The sequence below is a fragment of the Pyrus communis genome, chromosome 2, assembly GCF_963583255.1.
Source record: "Pyrus communis chromosome 2, drPyrComm1.1, whole genome shotgun sequence".
NCBI classification, from domain to species: Eukaryota; Viridiplantae; Streptophyta; class Magnoliopsida; order Rosales; family Rosaceae; genus Pyrus; species Pyrus communis.
In genome coordinates, this window is record NC_084804.1 from 270,001 (window position 1) to 293,589 (window position 23,589).

The 23,589-nt window shown below is 37.0% G+C and overlaps 5 protein-coding genes across 6 annotated transcripts; 3 read left to right on the forward strand and 2 right to left on the reverse strand.

Moving 5' to 3' along the window:
• Positions 1-3,593: 3,593 nt before the first annotated feature.
• Positions 3,594-4,484, forward strand: LOC137726026 (TPD1 protein homolog 1-like). The gene has a single exon (XM_068464883.1). The coding sequence runs from the start codon at positions 3,754-3,756 to the stop codon at positions 4,144-4,146; it is 393 nt and encodes a 130-aa protein (XP_068320984.1). The 5' UTR covers positions 3,594-3,753; the 3' UTR covers positions 4,147-4,484.
• Positions 4,485-4,625: 141 nt separating this feature from the next.
• On the reverse strand, positions 4,626-5,477 carry LOC137726025 (uncharacterized). Its single transcript, XM_068464882.1, has one exon. The coding sequence runs from the start codon at positions 5,377-5,379 to the stop codon at positions 4,750-4,752; it is 630 nt and encodes a 209-aa protein (XP_068320983.1). The 5' UTR covers positions 5,380-5,477; the 3' UTR covers positions 4,626-4,749.
• Positions 5,478-7,021: 1,544 nt separating this feature from the next.
• Positions 7,022-14,812, forward strand: LOC137725722 (uncharacterized). The gene is made up of 7 exons (XM_068464490.1): positions 7,022-7,547; positions 7,730-8,079; positions 12,085-12,158; positions 12,239-12,355; positions 12,498-13,304; positions 13,661-13,877; positions 14,046-14,812. The coding sequence occupies exons 2-7, from the start codon at positions 7,788-7,790 to the stop codon at positions 14,459-14,461; spliced, it is 1,923 nt and encodes a 640-aa protein (XP_068320591.1). The 5' UTR covers positions 7,022-7,547; positions 7,730-7,787; the 3' UTR covers positions 14,462-14,812.
• A 121-nt stretch (positions 14,813-14,933) lies between these two features.
• On the reverse strand, positions 14,934-20,208 carry LOC137725723 (transcriptional adapter ADA2b-like). Of its 2 annotated transcripts, XM_068464492.1 has the most exons (14): positions 19,805-20,208; positions 19,262-19,317; positions 18,832-19,007; positions 18,293-18,358; positions 18,062-18,187; positions 17,899-17,974; positions 17,520-17,583; positions 17,367-17,425; positions 17,150-17,266; positions 16,811-16,823; positions 16,610-16,756; positions 16,066-16,276; positions 15,476-15,748; positions 14,934-15,323 (listed from the first exon to the last, which is right to left on the reverse strand). In XM_068464492.1, the coding sequence occupies exons 1-14, from the start codon at positions 19,852-19,854 to the stop codon at positions 15,132-15,134; spliced, it is 1,626 nt and encodes a 541-aa protein (XP_068320593.1). In that variant the 5' UTR covers positions 19,855-20,208; the 3' UTR covers positions 14,934-15,131. The 2 variants fall into 2 exon arrangements, with proteins under 2 accessions (XP_068320593.1, XP_068320592.1); XM_068464491.1 differs by having other exon boundaries at positions 16,610-16,823.
• Positions 20,209-20,796: 588 nt separating this feature from the next.
• On the forward strand, positions 20,797-23,395 carry LOC137722166 (uncharacterized). The gene is made up of 5 exons (XM_068461135.1): positions 20,797-21,337; positions 21,720-21,938; positions 22,455-22,553; positions 22,762-22,863; positions 22,999-23,395. The coding sequence occupies exons 1-5, from the start codon at positions 20,843-20,845 to the stop codon at positions 23,215-23,217; spliced, it is 1,134 nt and encodes a 377-aa protein (XP_068317236.1). The 5' UTR covers positions 20,797-20,842; the 3' UTR covers positions 23,218-23,395.
• Positions 23,396-23,589: the final 194 nt, after the last annotated feature.

Genomic DNA, 23,589 nt, shown 5'->3' on the forward strand with positions numbered 1-23,589 from the left:
AGGGAAACTATTAAACATACTGATGATGATGATGATACGATCAGTTTACAAACTAGACAAAACATATGCAGCTTCAGCTTTTGGACAAAAACTAAGATCCCCTTAATTAAGCGGCAATAATGGGCTGGCGTTGGGCTTCAATCCTGATTTCCTCCTTCATTTTTCTTATAAACTCTTCGAATTTCTTGTTCAATTCATCTGTACTGCTCATCTTCGAGCCGTACTGATCATCTCCAACGTCAACATTTGTTGCTAGCTCTTGTGTTTCCATTTCTTCTCCTCCTTGCTCCATCAAAGACAGACTGACTTCTTCATCTTCTTCTTCTTCTTCTTCTTCATCTTCTGCTGCTGCAATGAAAGCTTCAGGCTGCATTTCTTCATGGTTCTCTGTATATAACGAACCATTTTGTTGTTTTTCTAGATCTTGTAGTTGTCCAACTTCTTCTTCTTCTGAAGTCGACGTTGGTTCTTCTTCTCCTTCGTCAGCCACATAAGCGATGTCATCCTGGCCGAGAGACGACCCAATCTCAGATAAGTTAGAATTAACTGATGATGATGTTTAAGACATTCCACCGAGGTCGGACATAAGCTCATCGGATTCAACATTATAACTGCAACCGCAAGAATTAATCGAAGTTTTTGCAAGAAAAGCAAGGATTTCATTACAAATAAGAAACATGTACTTCCTGTCAAGGGTGTGGGTAAAGATTGACAAAAGCATGTGGAGAAATAGGCATTGACCTGATTGGAGGAATCGGGAAGTAAACAAAAACCTGATTATGTTACAAAAAGAAACAAGGACAGCATAGACACTGAGACTACAAACTTCAATGTCCTTATCATAAACAACTTGGCATGGTACTTATTGTTGATGAATTTGTCAATAGCCTGGAGCTTCTGATCCTCACTACTTTGATGATCCATATATATATGTGTGTGTGATTGCTTACAGATTTAGTGAATGAAGAAGCTAGGGTTACAAGGGAACGAATGGCCTGGTTTATTGTGTGTTTGTGAATGAAGAAGCTTGGTACAGTTTCATCTCTTTTACATTATCCTTATATATATATATATACATGTGTGTGTGTGTCTCTCCGGATCAAGTACCCAGTTTTCTTTCTATTTAGTCCGTTCGGGAAAGGATACTTTTTGAATCTCTTCCTCTTAATTCATTAAATTGAGGAATACGTGTTATTGAAATTTAATTCAATAATTACAAATAAGAGCCTACTTTAACAATTATAATAATTTTAACGGTTTGATCAAATTTTTAACGTATGAATCTTCTTGATTTAATGAATTAGTTGGAAGAGATTCGGAGAGTATTACTTTTGTCCCTTCCTAGTGCTGGAATCTCGACAAAAGAAATTGATTGGGGCATAGGTAGGCGCTGCAGTCAGCCAGTCAACATTTCCCATGCAGAACCCCAAAAGCAATGTTAATTGTGTATTAAATTGCATATTGAAGTCCAATTAAGTATTATCCGTAATTTTTTTTTTTTTGAACGAGGTAATTATAAGTTCATGTGTTCAACAGTTCAAGCGCCCTCTCTCTCTCCCTCTCCCACCACCTTTTCATGTATATATTTATATCGTCTTAAATCTATCTACATCTTGAGTCTTGAAGTAATCCCGCTGAAAAGCACAGTGACCGTCTCTCAGAAGAGCAAGGTTCAAATACCTGGTTAGTCCTTTTCACTTCACTTTTTTTCTCTGAAATAATTTTCTGAGACTGTTTTGATTCTTTCTGATGATATATATGTATATATACATATACTTACAGTGCATAAAGCTGATAAATTGGTAATTTGTGAAGTGCAGTTATATATATGTTATTTTGAGGCACAATATTTCGAAGCAACTGATCAACCGTGATGAGAGGAGGCGTAATACTGAGAACCGTCGACAATGGCTGCAGGAAACTTTGCATATCTAATTCTGTGGTTGCTTTGTTCTTCGGTATACCTACTACGTAATACAACTTAAGTTCGTCCTTCCCCACATGCATCATGCATGGATCGATCTAACCCTTTACTCTTAATATCCTGATTCTGTTATGAAAACTAATTACATTAGTTTCGAGATCGATAATATTAATTTGGCCATGCATGCCTGCCTGCCTTGGTATAGTAATAACGACGGATCTATTTGTACTGTTCATTTGTTTAAGGGATATAATTGTTTAAGCTCATTCATAGATACTTTATTTCTACTCCATCACTTTCTTCATGATCCATTCCATTAGTCTAGCTAGTTATTTACTTGCATGTTTTAATTTTACATATTCATAAAAATATCAACCAAATAGTTAATTAAATACGGCGTAAGTACCTGCCTTGGTTGACTGAAAAATGTTTAGGAAATCAAATTTTTAGGCATCTTTAATAGACCACATCATTGTGGTCTAAAAAAAATGTTTTAAAATTTTGATTACCTCAATTGGCTTTCTAAATCAAGTGTTTTCTAATATTTTTTTGAAATATTAATTACTAGAGGTTTTGATTAACATGTACGTATTTATTGAATTGCAGTTGTGGAGTTAATTCACTTGGGAGGTGTTGGGGAAGCAGCAGCTGGCATTAATAGGCAGGTCTTTTCCAATGAAACCCACACTACAGGCCCTGGCCGGAAGCTATTGCAGCAGTCAGCTGGTAATTATTAACCCCTTTCTCCACGCTTGTACTGATAATACAAGACGGTACGCTACTAATATATAATGGATAATGTTTGAAATATCAAAATTTCAAAATAAATTGATAAATTAAATAATATATCATTAATAAAAAATAAGTATGTTAATTAATACTTTAATAATAATTTAATTATCAACATCTACATCATTTAAAAATAAACTTTGCTAAATACTGTTTATTTTGTGTGTGTGTGTGTATTTTACTCCACGTCACTCATCGAATTTTGCATGGTCATTAAATGCCTGTCATAATATACTGGAAGGGAACTTTCTCGATGTCAATGCAGTAAAATCAGTAAATCGGAAAGCGTGACATCAATTTGGTTCGACATGATTGGGCCTTAATAAATATAGGTCATATGGACTGTGGTTCGGTGGACCTTCAGATTCATTTCTGACCCGGCATAATTTATGCAGTCTTAGAATGTGATGGACGTGTCCAAAATTACCATGGGTTGAGACCCTTCATTAACTTTTGGGCAAAGGAGGCCCATACAATGCTCATTCATTGGTCCATTATAATAATTTTATAATACTACTTCACAATTCATACCAAGCTATGAGATTTTTTATTTTATTTTGAATAAACGATATATTTTTAATTACTAAGCAGAGAAGTAATGTTAGACTTAGACTAAAGCTAGTTTATTCATATTAAGCTATTTTTTTAAACATAATTAAGCATTTAATAATGGATCCAAAAGTTTGTATTTGAACTCTTGTATGCAATATCACTTGCATGTTTACTTACCAAGAATGGACCTGTGTTTATCGTTTCTTCTTCTTTAAAAAGAAAAGAAATGGATTGATATGTGTAAGAAACAATTATCATTAACTAATACACAATAAATGAAAAGGTAAGTGAATCTCAAGTTGAAAACCTAGATTTTTCGTATATGAACAACTAAGTATGAGATCACTAAGAGAAGTTGTTTAAGTCATACCTAACAACTACATATAATTCACAAAAAAATAATCATTCATGGCTTATTCTAAATTAGGTTAAGGTGGGAATTTCGGCTTTATAAGAACTCTTTGTACAATCATCACATTGGAGAGGAAATGACAGATAAAATTTGCATAAAATTACTTGATGCAGATAAGGGTGGTGATAGAGGACCAGGAGGAGACATGAATCGTATCGGCACGGCATGCTCAAAGGACGACATAGTAATATTCCAAGGCCAAACAGCCCCACTTCCCAATGGAATTCCAACCTACACGGTTCAGATTCTCAACGCCTGCGTTTCAGGTTGCAGCATATCCGACATTCACGTCAGATGTGGATGGTTTAGCTCCGCCCGCCTGGTGAATCCCAGAGTTTTCAGGCGCAATGACTACGATGACTGCCTAGTCAATGATGGTGAGGCTCTTGGCCCCGGAGAAACCCTATCTTTCCAGTATGCCAACAGTTTCCGTTACCCTTTATCCGTTTCATCTGTAGTTTGCTGCTGATCAACTCACAAAGCTAGCCTAGCTACATAAAATCTTTTGTTCAAACTCAATCAAAACATATGACTCGGTTCTTAATTATAGACTCGCTTTCTGGGCTATATGTGTGCAAGGATGAACTATTGTTTGAAGTTTGGAAAGCGGAAGTTGTAGTCGGGCTATTAAATGAATGTTTTTTCAGTACATGGTGTCGAAGTTATCGATGATATGTTGATACTATCTGGCCAAAAATCGACATATTATTGATGCATCTTGAACAATGTCATGGACAATAATATATTGTGTTGATTTTGTTGTCCCTAACAAAATGTATACCAACATGTTATTGATGCATTTTTTTATAATAACAATGACTGCTATCATTTCTTAATAAAGAACATACGTCTTGCATGGAGAATTCTTGTGGAATTGAATAAAAAAAATAGCAAAATGCCAACAATTACTAGTTGCCAAACTTGGATAATATTTAAAAGTACAAGGAATAATTTAACTTTAAACTGCTCCCCATTTGCTTCTATACACAAGTGTAATATATAGAAGTAAACTTCCTAGCTCTAGGAAGGCATGATCAAAAAGTAGTTATCTCCTTACTTAATTAGTCTTTACTTACATGGAAGGAATCCATGGATTGATATATCCATAATCATAACTAAAATCTGAGACACCAACCATGGCATAAAGCACTTGGGAGAAGATGAAGATACCTCCCCCTAATATTACCAAAACGAGAATTGCAGAAATAGGGTTCTTCAACAACTCGTATAGCGGCGCGAATGTCGCGTACAGAGCACCTGTACTCACCGTGAGAGCATACAGTCCATATCTCCGTACATTGTCCCAAAACTCTTCCATCAGCGGCCCTTCGGGGCCCAACGCCATTGCCTTTGGCTCGTCCATCGCCATCAGCGCCGCCATAACTCCTACGGAAACAGCTCCCATTATCCAAAACCTTGACGCGTTGTTTCCGCTGGAGTTTATTGGGGTGGAAGTATCGTTGACAGACTCTTTCCGGACGAGCGTCACACTATATAACTTGGATTTTTTAGCGGATGCTCTTGTTGGTGGACTATTGCTTGTGGCTTCGGAAGGGAGAGATGATAATATGGTTGGATGTTGAGGGTGTTTTGGTAGGGAGATGGGGATGACAAATGAGTTAGGGTTTGAGGATGGATATGAAGAATATTTGACGGGGTATTTTAGGAGGTGGAATTGGGAGCTCAGTGTAGACATTTTCATTTCTGGGAGCTCTCAAGCAGAGGACCTTCTGCTCTCTCACTCCAAAGTCTCAAAGCTATACAAGATATCTCGTTCTATATTATCCTTCTGATATTCCAAGTTTGTGGACATGGTTGCATGGCCTTATATCTCTTTAAAACAAGATAACTTTGATAAGAGGAGGTTGAATATTCAATGTCTATGCACCCACTGGCCTATTGGGTCCCTCAAGGCCTCACCAAAACATATGGGAATGGAGTGGGATCAGGGATGTGCACGAAAATCTTGTAATCTCTTTCTAGTCTATCAAACTTTCTTTTAACCTCTGTAATTTTTTAAGAGTTATAAATTTATAAAGTTTGATGGAGTTTTAATTGATTTTCCTAAACTTCATAAGAATTTTCAAGTAAATTTCTCTAAAATTTCAAGGGAAAAAACATAATTTGTTAAAACTTTAAATACACTATGAATCATTTCAAATTCATCAAAACCTTCACTTTTTAAATTAAACTAAATCTTGATTGAATATATCAATTTTTAAATACAACAAGAGTATGATTTCTTCATTGTAGGGTTTTTTTTTCCGGTAACATGGAAGAAAAAGAGAAAAGAAACACATGAACAACTAGTCTAGCGGTTCAAGAGTAGCCATAAAAAAGAGTTTAAACTAAACAAGGAGGAGTCTCTGCAAGCTCTTGGAAATCCATCTCGCTATATTATTTAAACTTGCCTAACTAGTCAGTTGCAAAATTAAGCTCTCTATGAATATGATGCAAATTGCAACTTCAGTTCTCTTTGATTAACCTTTTGCATCTCTGAGACAAGACCATAGAGAGTGATTAAGGCTAAAAAAAAAATATGAATTAGAGACACCACCAAAGCATAAGCAACCTCCACAATAAAGATGAGAGAATAAGGATTTGGATCCCATTCGGATCCACTTTGTGGGGATCCTATAGATCATTACATCTTAGTCATTCATCGTGCATTATGCAGTCAGAAATCATTTGACTTTTTATTTTATTTAAAATTAAACACAAATAGTACCTGTCAAAAATTAGTCACATGATTTACGATGAACGACTAGGATGTGAGGATCCTTAGGATCCCCACAAAATGAATCCAAAGAGAATCCTCTCCTTCTTGGGTTGCTATGCAATAGCCACCATCATGTCCATGTGCTTAATTAAAGTTACTTCACTTATCATTATTTCTTACTTTAAATGGTTATTGATCTAGATTTAACTGATTTTAGTCGTATCTAAATTATAATGATAATTATATATTCGTTATTTTTTTACTTGTATGTAAATTTTCGTCACTTATAATTTGTACATGCATTTCAATTAAAACAATTCTTTGGCTATATTACAACAATGGTAACTGAATTACAACCTAGTTGCATTTTCATCGATGAATCCTAAATTAGCTCTTAAGACAGCTTGCTTTCTATCCAATTACATATTTTTTATTGACCGAAATGAGGAGCTATAGAGGGGCCAGAAAGGAAAATGTGCGCAGTAGAGTAACTAGCTAGTTGATTTAAAAGACATTTTTTTTATGAAAATTAAAGGTATCATTTACCTTATATTACTTGGTATTTTCTTTCTTGGTCAGCTTAAATCACTTACCGAAGTCAATGGTAGTCTCCGTGTTTTAGCTTTTACCAGTTCTCCCTCACCGTCACCAGATGTCATGGGCTGCCTTGGTCTCCAAGCTCTGCAAAACCCCTGACTCATGCCCTGCCGCTGCCGCCCCTCTCTCTCCCTCCCTCTCTAAACATTAGGTTATTCCGCCCCTCCCCTCGACTTCCATAGCCTTCTCCCCCCTCCCCTCTCCTCCTTCCCTCTCTCTCCTCCTTCCCCTTTTCACTGAAAAGCTCACTCCTTTTCTGCTCTGCTTTCACCTTTCAACCCGCTGAAAAACCCCACCTTTTGTTGTTTCTCGCTTTTCCGCTCTTCAGGTTTCTTCGTCGTCCTCGCCGTCAATGGCATTTCAATCTTCTGTTTGTTTCCGCTGAAACCAGCTGAGAGTGAGGTAGACCCAATTCGTCTTTTTTGAATTGGGTCTAGGTTTTACAGCAACGCTAGCTCTCTCTCTCTCTCTTCGTTTTCACTATTGGGCAGTTTTTATTTTCTCTTGGAGGCTTTTTGGCTTGAGTAATTTCCGCTCCCTGAGTACCTGCAATGGTAGGTTTTCTTTCCTATCATTCTTATTTGTTTGTTTATTATTTATCTGAACTTTACTGTGCTTTTTCTTCAATGAGATTGAGTTTTTATGAGAACCCAAGTTCTAAGTTAGGGTTTTATGGCCATTGGGTTGTTATTTGAGTACCAAAAAGCTTATTTCTTGTGAAGTTGTGATGTTTCAGGCAATGTGATAAAAGGGGGCTTCTTGTTCTGTGATTTTGGGTGTGTCTTAATATAGAGATGATGACGAATACTCATAGTTTTGTGTCGTGGGAGGAGCACACTCTGTGTCAAGAGCGCGGTAGCCGTGTGGTCCATTACTACTTGAAGGAGGCATCAGGGGAATTAGTCCTTGCTGTTGTAGGGACTGAGAGGAGTATAAGGCACATGGTGTATGTTCTTTCGGATGAGTTCGTGGAGACTTACGAGTCCAAGGGATTCATTAATGTGTGTACCAAATGGAGAGCAAGAAGAGAAGTTGTAGAATGGCTTACTTCCTTGGTCTCGAGGCGTTGCTGGTCGGAGTTTCCTGGTATGTTAAGTTATATATCGCACTTTTCAGGTTCCCTTTATGGAATTTTTGATGGCATTGGCTGAGTATGATGAATAATATCGTCCTTTGTTGTGATTTGTGAGTGGATTTAAGCTTATGAATACAAGTTATGATAATAATTGTCTCAATGTACTTTTTTGAATAGAATGTCAATACGGAAGAAGACCTTGACATACCATGTTTAGAATAACAAATTTCATGAGCATGGTTATACTTATACTTTACTAAGGGGTAGTGATATATTATGTAAAGGTTGAATTGGAGATACTTGTGAGATTGACTTAAGTCATCTTCGTGTTGCATTGATGTAAATTTCTTAGTTTAGGGCAAGCAGTAGTAAGTCCCTCCAACATTGCATCTTTTATTTTTATAATTAGAATCTTGGATTTTAAATTTTGCAGACTGATTATCATAATGCTTTAGTTAAAAACGAATTGGAACTTTTTGTATAAGTTTGATATTAATGCTACCCTAACAAGTCTCACACAAGTAGGTGACTTTGAGAAAAATTATATTCAATGTTGTGCGTTTGTTTCATTTTGTTTAGAATCAGATGTGAATAACTGGAAAAAAAAGGAAGTTCTTATCCAGAATTTCTTTAGTTAAGTCTGTTGTTGCCTCAGAAGCTGTTGAAATTTATATTAGTTTGCAGACTGATTATCATAATGCTTTAGTTAAAAACGAATTGGAACTTTTTGTATAAGTTTGATATTAATGCTACCCTAACAAGTCTCACACAAGTAGGTGACTTTGAGAAAAATTATATTCAATGTTGTGCGTTTGTTTCATTTTGTTTAGAATCAGAGGTGAATAACTGGAAAAAAAAGGAAGTTCTTATCCAGAATTTCTTTAGTTAAGTCTGTTGTTGCCTCAGAAGCTGTTGAAATTTATATTAGTTTGTGAACAACTTTGGTTTACATGCCAGTTGAGCCACCCACAGCAACATGAAAAATTTGTTTATTTAATTCATGTCTATCTCCCCACTAAATGTTCTAGCTCTGGATATATTTGGAACCGCAAATTGAGATGATATTTGCCTAAGATCCTCCCCTAGAATTGCACTTTTGAAAGAGTACATGGTTTCATCTATACTAGCATAGGAAGTTTTGAAAGTAATGGAAGTATGTTCTCTAATTTGTACGTTAGGTTATGTAGTGTGAGTGAGCATGCATGTGCATGTGCTTGTGTCCGTATGTGTGCTTTCTATGTGAAAAATGGACTAGAATGATTTTATTTCTGAACATTGAAACATGTTGGTGGTGTATTCTTATGTTAATGGTATGTGAGGTTTTCAAACTTTTAAAATGTTTGGAGTTTATTTAATGAATAAATAATTTATTGGATGCTCAAGGTTGAGATATATTGGATATATGTTTTTAAGTAAATTGCTCTGATAGTCAGCTTTAATTATGTGAGTATAATACTGAGAACTAATAACTTAAGAGAGATGGCATGGTGATAATTTATATTCCCGAGAAATAAAATATATGTATTAAAGGGAAGGCAAGAATACGGAAAGGAGGCAAAAAAGGACAAAGAAATAATTTTTTTCCCCAAACAACAGAGTCTTAATGAGGATGTTTGTCCAACTTCTGTTGTACGGCATTCCTACTTTTGTGTATGATAAAGAGTTATATTGCCTTTGCTTCAGGGGGCATTTTTTTAGTAATTGGGTGTGGCCGCATAAGGGGCATACTTGAACCTGCCTTTGAACTTTGGTAGAACTTATTTTAGCATATCAAAGCATTGTGTTTTGCCGGTGCTATATTTTCATTAGGATGTAATTCTAAGCTTATGTGCTTTCCATTAACAGATGGCTAGAGTATTGAAAGAAGGAAAAAAAATTGGGAAAGAAACTTTCTTTGAAACAACTTAGTTTTAATATGTAAAGGTATTTCTGTCCAACATGTTTTACAACAGTCCCACTTATATATGGCAAAAGACATTTCCAGTTTTATATATAGCATACAGTTTGCCTTTGCTTTGGTGAGGCAATTTCTTTTACATTGTTTATCTACTTGGGAGTTGGGAAGCATGCTAAACGCCTTTGAATTTCTTACAATAACCTATTATAGCATACCACAGTATTGGGTTTTGCCACTGTTAAGTTTTTCTTTAGGAATGTTACATGTGGCTCTAAGCGCCTGCATCTGCACATGGTATAGTCGATAGTTCTAAAACCAAGTAAACCATTCATAATCAAATCAATTAAGTTTTTCATTAGGAATGTAACGTAATCAGAAGATATCTGGGCTGATACATAATTCCTTTCCTATTAATCAACAATAATTGCATTAGATAAATTTTACCTTTCAAATATTTTCTGTTATGAGAATGGAGGGAGTATTCTGGCCACCTTTTCTCTTAGAAATGAAAATTATTTTGGATTTGGAATCCAAAAAAAAGTGAATAACTTAATCGTTAATACTATATGTTAGTGATTTATGGTTAGAGGAGATTGCCTGTATTAATTTGGTTTCCCTTGATAAACCGAAATCCAACTTTTTGAAAAGAAAAATGTAAAGCCAATTATATTTCAGCATCTTTCCAGAAAGGAGAGGCTGGCTGTTACGTGTCTCTATATTGTCATTCTTTATAAGCTCTTTCTGCCGGCCTGTTCTTATGTCACATTAAACATCCTTGCCTTCTACTTCTTCAATCTTCACAAATCCACTGCACCCAATTAAGGAAGGGAGGAGAAAGAGAGAGAGGGAGAGCTAGTATGAGTTCGTCGACGGAATTTTCAACCTCTAATGATAGAATGGGTGCTCTATCAGACCTTAAATTTTATGCCTATTAATTTCTTTTTCTTCGTGTTTTGCACTCTCTTTCGTGTTTATTACATGTTTACCTTTTAGAACCACGATTTGATTGCTCACTGAACATTTTGGAATTTTAACCGGATGTGAATTATTTATTCTCTCTTTCATTTTGGTTTTGTTTCATGGTTGGGGGCGATTGGAAGAGGTGCGGGCGGTGAATCTTAAAACCCTAATTTTGTGGCCTTTGTTTCTCACCTGTGAAATTTTGGAAGATTTTAGTTCCTGTAAGTAGTTATTTGTTTACACCCCTAGGAATTGAGAATCTGGCTATGGAGTCCTTGCTTCTGTTCAACGGAGACTATGTAGCGAGTGTAATGTAGCATACAACACAATATGTGAAATTGTAGCCAAACATGCATATTTAAGTTGAAATTCCTGTTTTGAGTAACATGTGAAACTGTTGATTTGGAGAAATTGCATAAACTTTTTCTTTACATAGTTCCGTTGCTTTCAACGTCTCATAAACTTTTTGGTTTAGGAAATTAATTTGTCAACCTCTGATATTGTACAAAATGAAAATTTAACGCGATAAGCTTAATTGGAAGCATTAAGTTATTTTGGGCATTAATAGGTTTGAATAATGATTTCTCATATTTTGGGTTTTCTAAGGCTTGTTTCTTGTTACAGGGGTTTCTAAGGTTTAATCTATTAATATTGTGAAATTAACATTCTGTTCACCTTGGTCATTGATCATTAAACAAAGTTCAGTAAGCTGGCTGCTTGAGTACCTTTCTTTGTCATCTATCTTTTTCAATCTTTAATCTTTGTTAGCTTTAATTTAGTGTTTTCCAATTGTAAAATGAGCCAAATGTTACCATAAGGCATCATGAATACCTTCTTTGGGCCAATTGGTGAGGTGATTATGTTCCTGTATTTAGTCCATTCTCAATTAGAAAATACATGAATGTTGGGCAGCCTGCTATGGGTAAAATCCTTCTTATGGGTTGAAAATTCTGTGCTGACTAGCAAAGATTGGAATGCATACCATGGTTTGCCTCTTTGTCACTTGTTGATACGCTTTTTTTAACTGTTGAGTTTTCGAATTCCCAAGATCTGTTATTGCATTATGCTTTCATGTATGGTCCCTTGTCACTTTTCACTCCACTAATGCTCATTTGAGTTTGAAGTATAAATTTAAAGCAAACCTACTCTTCTATAACAGATTCTCCAACAGATGAAGCAACACAACCATTGTCTGGACTCGGTGCTCGTCAAACTTCTCTGCCTGATCACACGGTATTCACATACTGTTATTTGCTAAGTCTGGATTTTGGGTTCATACATACATTTTACTAAGTTCTCCCTTTCCTATCAAGGTTCCGAGGAAAGTGAAAGTTCACAATTCAGACATTGAATGGTCTGGTGTTGCCTGGATTTGTGCCAAACAGCTGAAGCATTATCCAGCATTTTACAAGAATGAAACTACCATTTCTGTAAGCATCAGATGATCTACCTCTTTTGTTGTATAAGTTATTATTTCTGCATTTAGTGGTGCTCTTTATTTCCTTAAGTAGCATCTTTTTAATTTTCATTGATGCGTGGTGTAATGTTTATTATTGTGACCCTGATTTTCAGGTCCATTCCTTTGTGTTTGTAATGGCTTTGGAAGAAGAACATCATTACCTAGGTTACGTGGAAGACATGTATGAAGACAAAAAAGGGCAGAAAAAGGTTAAAGTGCGTTGGTTTCACCACACTCGGGAAGTCAAGGATGTGATTACTCTGAATCCACACCCTAGAGAAGTTTTTATCACACCTCATGTTCAGGTGATCAATGCTGAGTGTGTTGATGGTCCTGCAACAGTTCTGACTCCTAAGCACTATGAAAAATGCTTGGCTGTTGTAGCTCAAAAATCTTCCTCTGGAATATTTATGTGCCTTCGGCAATTTGAGGACTGCAAGGTTAAGCCCTTCAGTCTTGCTAAATTGCGGGGCTATTCTAATCAAGCAATTCTGTCGTCTTTAGATGTCCACATCTCCAAGCAGAAAGCCAAGTACAATAAATTTTGTCATGAAGATGAGGAAGAGTTAGGACCTGATGATCCTATGAGGGTGAACCTTAAGAGAAACAGAAGCAGCGAGGTGAATCAGGGACATTCTGGTGTTAAAAATTTGGTCACTGAGAGTCATTTACCAAATTGCGTTCCAACATACCCAAAGTTGAAATTAAAATTATCAAGGAAAACCATGGGAGTTAAGATTGCTGGTTCAGAGCCCCTGTGTCCAGTGTCTTTTAAGGTTGATGAAAAGATAGAGTTGCTCTGTCAAGATAGTGGCATACGAGGATGTTGGTTCAGTTGTCAGGTCTTGCAGACATCTCAGAAGCTTCTCAAAGTTCAATATGATGATTTGCAAGATGTAGATGGATCTGGCAATCTCGAGGTATGTGGTCTTCTAGAGATCTTTATTTTGAATTCTTTTCTGGCTCATATTAGAACATAGGGAACATGGGAAAACATTTTTTTGGTATATATTTTGTTGACATTGCCTCAGAAATAAATCTGTAGTCACTTTTTTACTTCAAGTAAATATTACTATGTAGCTTGGTTGCTGTTCGCCTATTCGAAGTGATTTGAATGCATGAGTATGAGTTGAATTAACAAATTGCCTGTAAGTTAACATTGTGTTCTAGTATGCGCATTTGCAAGAAATGTTATGTTACCTTTTTGGTAATTGGCTTGTTTGTGTAAACTAATCGCTGAATGAATTTAGACCTTCACTTTTTTTTTAATGTGTAGGAGTGGGTCCCTGCCTTTAAAGTTGCTGCTCCAGATAAACTAGGCATGAGATGCTCAGGTCGCCTGACAATCCGACCCTTTCGTCTCAATGCTTCTACAGAGTGTTGTATTGAGGTTGGAGTAGCAGTTGATGCGTGGTGGTGTGATGGCTGGTGGGAAGGTGTTGTTACTGCAGTTAGCATTTCTGGGGCTGATACTATACAAGTCTACTTCCCCGGTATCCTCTCAGATGGAAAGCTGTTTTGTATTTGATTTAAATTATGTTTCTTACCTTTCAGATAGTGCTTTGTTTAGTTGACTTAAACCTATCGAAACTGGTAAAATGTTTTATCTGGGTTTCCGATCAGTTATCGGGATGAGTGATGTTTCTTTCAATGTATCCTAGGTGAGGAGAAGCTGATGAGTTTCCAGAGAAAGGATGTTAGGGCTTCCAAAGACTGGGTTGAGAACAGATGGGTTGATGTGAAGGCAAAGCCTGATATACTCTCATACGTATCTGAAACTATCAGTTCTAGCATGAAGCTCTTATCAATCTCTGCTAGTTCTATGGCAAAAACTTGTTCTAAACATGAAGCTGTTGAAGAGAAACAGGAGTCACCAGATTTAGCCCCACCGGATGAGGACTCGGGAAAGGTGACGAGGGTGAATTTGCGGAAGCAGCCTTGTACCAGTAATGAAGACGAAATTAACAATTCAAGTGACGGCAATGGCAGTGATGATTGTGCTTGTAACAAAACGGAGAAATGTGAAGCACCAGAAGCCACAGAAGTGGCTGCTCGTGGCGGAGGTCGAGAATTTTGACCTTGCTGATAAGATTGTGGAAGGTTTAGGGGCCTGGTTCTTGTAGATAAGACGAACTGTCGGCATAGAGGAAAAGAACTATCAAGTTTCTAACATCATGGAATTGGAAGGTGTACAGCTTTATATCTGATAGATTAATTTACTCCAAGTGCTCCAAGTAAATGTGGTCCAATGGTGATCAGGTGTTAGGCAGAAGCTCAATTAACTCGCAGGAGTAATTGGTGTGTGCCTTTGCACCCATGCCCTGTGTAGCAACTTCTGAAAACTGCCCTATATATGTATCTTAATAGTATATTTTGAGTCAATAGTTTTCAGTCTTCAGAAGTAATTGTAAAGCTTATCAAGGTAAAGACCTCTTTAGCTAAGAATTGACGCATTAAGATGTTAACCGTTCGAGCTTTCACACAAGTGCCATGTCCGTAACATGATTACAAACGTAGCACTCTGAGTGAAGGATCACATGACCAGTAAATATAAGAAAAGCAGAGACTACCATTCTTTCATATCTGTTAAGCTAGTTGAACATCGTAACTAAGATTTTTGTGAAATTGAGAGAGGATGATATAGCAGCAGTAGCATTTGCGAATTTGTTATTTCTCTCGAACAAAACTGATACACATGAACATAATTTACAACAAAAACAAGAAGAAGCCTGCAACAGCGTCACCCATCAAGGCTGAGCGACACCCTTTTTCACGAGCATGTCATAAACCCTGTCGATCTTATTAGGTTCAATCTTGAATAGGTGATGGACATCTGATCTTTTACTGACTCTGCCACTGAAGATTTCAATTGATATAACTTCTTGTATCTTAAGGAAAACGGGTGGTGCCAATCTAATCTCGCTGCAGAGGCGTTTCTCCTTCCATGGCACAAAAAAAGTAGATTGTTTCAGAAAGAAAGGCTTTTAACAAATATAACGAGTATAAAAGAACACACCGTATCGAAATTAGGAGCGAGCAGCAATTGTGCTTGCTTATTGACAAACTAATAAGTTGGAAAATGAATACTTACAGCTTCAGACAGTAAATCTGATCCATTAAATCCCATTATATCCATTTCGCTGGCAGAGCCTGAAGTGGCTTGTCCAGCTGGCCTTGTATTTGAGTCCTTGCCAATGCCAACAGACTCCGAGGACATGAACAAATTTGGACCTCCCTGACTGCTTGGACCAACTTGCCCACTTTCCTTTACTCTGCGAGCACTTTCTTCAGCTTCCCTTCTTCGTTTCTGTACAAGATATCTATCTGCCTCTGCCGATGTACGGCAACCAGCAGCTCTCGCTTCCTGTAAGATTATATTGCAATATTCGTGAAAGGACTTAATAAAGCCATCCGTGATTCCGTATCCACGTGTATTTGTGCGTGTCTGCTATAAGACAACTGTTTGTAGATTAAGAGTGTGATGAGCCAAGTGGAAAAAGCAACCAATAATTGGACATGATTTAGATACTATGCACTAAAACTTTTACGATCAGAGTTGCATGTCTATAGTGTGAAAGGAAAGATCGGCTCTTCTACATGAAAAATGGACAACGCATTCCAATTGGTAACTGAAAATGGATTATTATCCAAGAGCAGTTTGTTCTCAGCCAATCACCATACCTTAAGTTCTTGAATTCTTTTCAAAGTGCGATGCTCTGAAATAACTGTGTGAAGTAATTCGTCATGCTCTTCCTTGGAATGGAAACACATGAAGACATCATATCGTCGACATATAGCCCTTTCTTCAGGTGATAGGTCCTCCTCAAAAGGATTAGGATATAATAAATTTCTTTCTAGTATGAAATCCTTTCTACGCTTCCTCTCATCAAGTCTGCAAACAAATTATCCCCATGAAGGTTAAAACATCAATAGCTTTACACAATAATTGATGCGTCAAATCTCAACTTCTAGTCATGTTATATTGCTACGTAGTATATAACTCAACGTACATCGAAAATACAAAAAGGAAGTTCAGCCAAAAAATAACACACAAAACAAAAATCCTCATCCGTTGCATTAATGACTAAAGTTCATATTCTTTTTTTCTTTCACTTCATTGTTAACTTGTCCTGCGTTATGCTACATCAAGTTCCATGAAATGAATGGATATGATATACTAATCTGAGTATAAATATGCACCAAAAGCAACTTAGTGAGCGACTACCTCTTTGCATAGATTCGCAACACTTTTAACTTCAGCTCACGCTCCTCATCAGTGTCAGTATCCTTAAACTCCATGTCAGCCAATAGCTGCTCAGAATCGTTATCGTATTCAGGATCGAACTCCTGCCTTTTGGCATTATAGCCACTCTCCACTAAAGAAGGACCCTTACTCCCCAAAGAACTTGGTTTCTTCCCTTTCCTTTCCGCATGAGGATCTGCCAGAAATAATAGTAACAAGTAAGATTCGGGAGTTCATCACTATTGTATAAAATTATGGATCCCACACCAATTCTCTAAACTTAATAATCATATAGATAGTAGATGTGTAAATGTGTAGACGTTAGCGATAAACAAGAAATATTATTCTTCAGGCACATGATTCCATCTTAAGAGAACATCAGTCATGTGATTTACCTGAAAACAAACGCTCACACATCCAATCAGACGGAGTACAAGCATCATTTATTAGCCTTAGTGTTTAAACTTGTTTCAAATTATGTTAGCACATATAACCAATTTATAGGTGGAAACTTTGCATCACCTTCCAGTTTAATGACACCAGGACCATCTTTAACCTGGGCCATGCTGGATGGTTTCTTGTTACCGGCTGCTGCTGCTGCCACGTTTGCACCACTAGAGCGAAGTCCAGATTCTACATCTGAATTACAGGAAAGCAAAGAATAAACCTGAGAATCGTCCAAGATCATCTTTATTTGATAAAGTCATAAACAGGGAGTCAACGATAGATCTTATCTGACCAGAGTTCATGCTAGACATTAAACGGCCAGAGGGGCCACCTTTGTGCGTATCTTCCACTCTGAGTAAATTAAGAAAATTTCAAAGTTAAAATGTATCATATCAAATGTGTACTAATAGTCTAACTCATGAATCTATTGGGATAGTGACCATACTTGGTTCTTGAAGGAGAAAATGGAGATTCCTCCTTCAAATTATGATCCCCCAGTGTAGGAAATCCTATAACAGTCATAAGTATTTGATAATAAGAAAAACTAACACCGAGTATAAAATGAAAAAGAAAATAATCAAAACAACCAGAAGGAATACATAAACTACAAAGTATGTACCTCCTAATTCACCAGAATTAATGGCTTTTCTTATTTTAGTAGAAGAGAAATATATAAAAGCTGAATGCGGAAATTCATCTAATATGTGTCTTCCATGAGATTTATAAATCTAGCAATACGACAACAATTTTTTAATGAACATGGTACTGGTTCAGAATGGAAGGAAACAAAAATACCTAAACACGGAGAGGTAATTATCACTAACCTTTCTTGTCCTCGCCATGCCCTTTAGCCATAGCAAGAAGCTCCTTTCTATTTTTTCCAACAACATGTGACATGTCCTTGAACAGATATATTCCACAACTTGATTACTTTTGTGAAAAATTAAAACTCGAATGAGAACTGACTTGTTCAAAATTGCATCATACCGGAAGAGGAAAGTACTGTGAGTTCAAATAAACATTTGTGTAGTGTTCTATGCATTGCTCTTTACTCTTCGTCCCAACATGCTCAGCAACTTCAGCCCAGTTCCCCAATCCATACATTTCAGTTGCCTACAATAACGAATGTATAGAAAAAAGACTGAAACCGGATACAAGTCAAATAGAAAAGGATCACTAGCAACTTCATTTGAGGGATTAAAAAGCAAATTAAAATACCTCCAGGAGCAGTATTTCATCATCTGCATTCCAGTCTGGGCAAATAAGTGGGAAAGATAAATTGTCCTGTTGAAGGGGAAATGAAAAGTAAGCGTAAGTGCAGGGAGGGATGCAATTCATTGTCCAAAGTCACTATTATTTGCATCATAACTGGATAAAAACTAGACTAACAACTCTGTCGTGAGAAAAATCAAATATTATAAGGAAATACATTAAAAAATAAACACCTGACCAGACATTTTTTACCATTAGAAAAGCATTTACAAACAGAGTTTCAGTTACATACAATGAACGTTATACTATTAGTTGAAGGGGTAAGTCAAAAGATAAAGTATTAGGTGACAATATTCCTCTCAAGTTCTCAACTTCATAGAAAAAGGAAGTCTAACTCTTTAGTTGTTAGATAGTTGCTTAAACAGGGATACACTCATTTCTATCTTACAAGACACTCCATTCACATCACTTGTCAAATAATTACAAACCACGGAGAACTCTACTTAACAAGATAAAAGAAAAAAGACACAGATCTTAATACTAACCATAACCCTGTAAGAGTGGTTGCTTTTGTGGGATGTCACCTCAGCTCCAACAGAAAAACACTCTATACACAGGTCAAAATCAGGGCACATACAACACTTGATTCGGACCTTCCCTGTGATGTCTTTATTGCAATAATTGCAGTGGTAATCCCTTTTTCCTTCACTTGTTGCCTGACCTGCACGCAAAATTTCGAAAATTGGAAATGAAATAAAGAATAACAAAGAAAACACAACTTTTTTGGATAATTATAACAAACGAAATAAAGAATGTCATTTAACAAAGACGAGACAGTAATTCTCTGTTGGCATGATTATAACCTCGTACTACCACTATAACAAGAAGTTGAAACAGCAAAGTTATACAAACCATTTGCAATATCTCACTTTTTAACGGATTCAATTGATTACTACATGATAGTGGGGAAAGTACCTGCAGCTGAAGACTCTAAATTTTCTCCAATGGATGCATTCTTTTTTCTCCTTGATCTGCTTGATCAAAAGTTGGTATTCAGATGAAACTTAATAGACGTCTCTAAAAGATAATGAACCACCAGTAGAATCCAAGTAGCAAAAACGGATATTGAGTAAAGAATTCTGTCATAGGACACAGGCAGCCTGATGGGCAGAAAAAAATGCGAAAACTAAAATCAAAACATTTGCAAAATTATAACTCGCTACGTGGGCTTCCCTGCATCTTCCGGGAAAATACAAATCCTACAAGTCATGTGTGATTGACTAAAAATTCAGGCAAGTACACATTTTCCTGTTGACCAAACAGTCAGTTGTTCTCTAGTATAACAATTTAACAAACTATCGATGATTTTAACACAACTAAAGCTCCAAAACGTACCCTGAAATGCCAAAATTTCCCCAAATACCAATCAAAATCCCTAACCACGCAAAGGTCAGATGCAACTTCAAGTAATAATTTACACAAAAAATAACAAAACTTTAATTGAAAAGCAACTACGACCTTTGAGTGGGGTCCTCATCAGAGTGAAAGTTTCCACGAGAACGACCCATATCGTTGTTTCCTGAAGCTGCGAGAGCTCGCGAGCAGCACTACCACCAGCTTGGCTGCTTTAACTGTGCCTGTTCAAACTTCAAACGCACGTATATATCCAAGAAGCCTTCTTCAACCCCCAAAAATTCGAAAACTGTAAATTGAGTTCGACAGTTTCCGAATTGGGATCAAGGGGTCAGTTCAGAAATTCAGACATTGGTGAGATTTTCCCTCTTCTCTGAAGACTTGGGAAATCGGGTTTTTTTTTGTGGCATAAAAAGCTCAAAGCTTTCAGGGGCTGCAAATAATGCCCGGCTTTGAATTTTTGTGTAAATTTGACTATTGAGTGTAGCGCACTAGTTCAGCCAACAGCATCCTTTCCGGATCTTTGGTGAGGGTTATGCGAATTCGTAAATGATATTTTTTTATCGTATATTGTACGGTTAATTTTTATTAAATTTTGTATTTAATATTAAATAAAATTATTTTAAATAATTTATGATCGTACGATATATAATAAATAGTTAAAATTAACAGATCTCTAAAATCCTGAGGATCCGAATTCAGTTTCGAAACTGGGTTTGTGGGGACTTTGGTTTGCTCAACTTTATCCTTTTTGAAATGCAACGACACCGTCTAGTAAGGCATCTAATGGTATTTCCGTAATACACAAACGGAACGAGGGGGCTTTGCAACTAACACAATCAAACAAAACCAAGGCGGACGGCGCGGGTGGCGCAAAAAAATTTGAATTCAGACAGCGGCAAAACACCCGGTGCTGACAGAGCCACGTGTCACTCTGCTCCATTCCTCTTCTTTTCAAAAACTCATCCAAACGGCACAGCACCAGGAGTCTGATTTACTTCTATCTCTGATGATAAAGTGAGGTACTTTCGCCAACTACCCGAGTCCGATTCAGAATTTTGTATTGAAGAGGGGCCGGCATCACCCCTGTGTCCTTCTTCCTCAGAAACCTAGCAGAGCAGAAGAGTAAGTTTGTAGCTTGCAATGAAGCCCTCGTCGCGGTACAGCTCGTACGATGCGCGTTCCTCGACCTCCTCGCACTTCTCCGACCCCTCGTCTTCCACAGAGCTCAAGCTCCCCATTTCCTCACGCCCCGTCGTCAAATCCAAGACCTCGGATCCCAATATCTCCACGATGGTGAAAAAGTTTATGGAAAAGCGGTCGACTTCCAAGGCCAAGCCGATTAACCCGACGGGGCTGGTGATTCCGTCGGATCTGATCGCGGGCGGATTGAAAAAGCCGGCTAAAAATGGGTCGGGTTCGAATTTCGCGGCGCTGGGGAGGAAGCTGTTTGGGAAAGGAGCAGGAACGACCTCGTCCGATAAGAAAAAGGAGGTGAAGGCGTTGACTGAGGTAAAAGGGAACACCAGGACGCTGGCCATGGTGTTGAGGAGTGAGAGAGAGCTCTTGAATTTGAATAAGGAGCAAGAAGTTGAAATTGTCGAGCTTAAATTGATGATTCAAGAAAAGAACAGAGAAGTGAGTTTTATCCCTTACTAATTCTGTTCAAAATATTGATAGTTTTGCATTATTTCTTTGTTCAATCTATGTCTGCATCTATGAAGTAGAAATTAGTGTTGCAAATTTCAAATGTTTCTGTAATTATATCTTTAAAGCTTGATTTTTTGAAATTATTTGTGAGTAAATTGAAGATCTTTCTGAAAATTCAACAGGTTTACAGCTATAAGATTGGACAATTAATAGAGTGCGATTTTTGAAAATTTAGGAATTAAGAAACTAGGAGCAAATTTCAAGACTTTTTTAACAATGAGGCAGTACAGTTCTGATTTTTTGTGATAAATTGGCGGATTTTGGTGCCACTTGTAGATAATGAGGCAGTGGGGTTGTTTGGAAATTGCAGGTGGATAAATTGAAGGATTTGTGTTTGAAGCAAAGGGAAGAAATCAAATCTTTGAAGAGCGCAATTTTGTTCCCGGATGTTATGAATTCTCAGCTTCAAGAGCTGTTGGAGAAGCAGGGGTCAGAACTGAAGCAAGCAAAACAAGTAATCCCAAATCTTCAAAGGCAGGTTTGTTCTCTTACTGGTCAGCTTCAGTGCCTTGCAGAGGATCTTGCAGAGGTATTACCATCAACCTTTTCCAGTCCTTAATTAAACCTTCTATGTCATATTGCAATTTACTGTTAGAGGATTCTTTAGGATGAAAATGCATTGAATTCAGTCTCGTTTGGTTGTTGTTTAGTCCATAGGTAGTTGGTTTGATAATCGTACTTGGGTTATTCACTTGGAGTTGCTTAATAATTCATGGTGTTATTCGACCTTTTCCGGGTGCTGGATAGTTGTTTGTGTAAGAGGTGTCATGTTCATCTGTTAGATGGAACCTCATGTTGTTGTTTAGTTCATAGGTAGTTGGTTTGATAATCGTACTTGGGTTATTCACTTGGAGTTGCTTAATAATTCATGGTGTTATTCGACCTTTTCCGGGTGCTGGATAGTTGTTTGTGTAAGAGGTGTCATGTTCATCTGTTAGATGGAACCTCATGTTTTGTTATATGTGGAATATTATGCATATTGTATTCAAGAAACCAAATGCTGGTGTCTGACGAATGTTATATATTGATTAATTTGATTGAGCAGGTGAAGGCAGATAAAGGTTCAGTTAGGGCATGTTTTCGACGTGATGACACTTCTCCAAGCACTCCAACTTATGATGACAAGGAATACTCTAATTCTCATGTAAGTACACCTTATGCTAGCAATCGTTCTTTAAATCAGTCAATAGAGTAACAACTTTGTTTTCAATGAGTTTTTAAGTAACAGAAATTGGTAGCAAATTTGTGGTGGTTTTAAGTCATTTTACAAATGGCGATTGTCAATAGGACTTAGATGATCTTAGATTTCATTTCCTATTTCCTTTCCAATAATAATCTGTTCATTCAACCAGGAGTTCAGCTCTGGTGAACCAGCCAGCCCTGGTAGTCCAGATGACATGTTCCTGAAGGATTTGAATCCTTGCTTGACCCCATTTCCAAAAACAAAGTCCAAGGTGACACAATATTTTGTTTTACTTATTATGTGTTCCGTTGGTTTTACTCGTGTCTTAAATGACTCATAAACCCTACATGCTTTTCAAGGTTGATTGCAAATCGTAAATGTTAAAATTATGGTTGATCTTTTGCAGGAATTTGACGAGATGGGCTACAACTCCACATATCGACATGATGAAAGCTTATCTGAAAAAAATATGGAGTTTGGATTTAACTCTTGTTCCAGGAAGTTGTCCAAAAGTTCTGATCGTTGCCAGAAGACGGAAACAGAAAGCAGAATAGCACAAGGAAATCGGAGATCGGGTGATGCCAAACGAACTTATGGAAAACAAATTCACCGTAGATTTATCTAGATCAAAGGTCATATTGTTTCTATTAGTCGTTTGTTTCCTTCTGTTAGTTTTCCGTCTTTCGGTTCATCTTGGAAGTATTTACTCTGTCAGCTTATACACAAGGTTTACTGTCTGAAAGGTGAAAGTCATTTCACAGTAGAAAATTTTGTACATGCACTTGAAGAGCATGAATAATGAAGAACTGAAGCTTTGCGGATTCCTTTATCTGCTATATACTATCTATTCTGTGTCAGTAACGAGTTTCCTTGAGTTCAATCCATCAAATTACAATATCTTTAGCATTCTTTACTGAACGGACAATAAACAACAATAGGAATACATTCGTCCACAAGACGGAGAAATTTATTTGAATCCACCAGATTGATGTTTGAT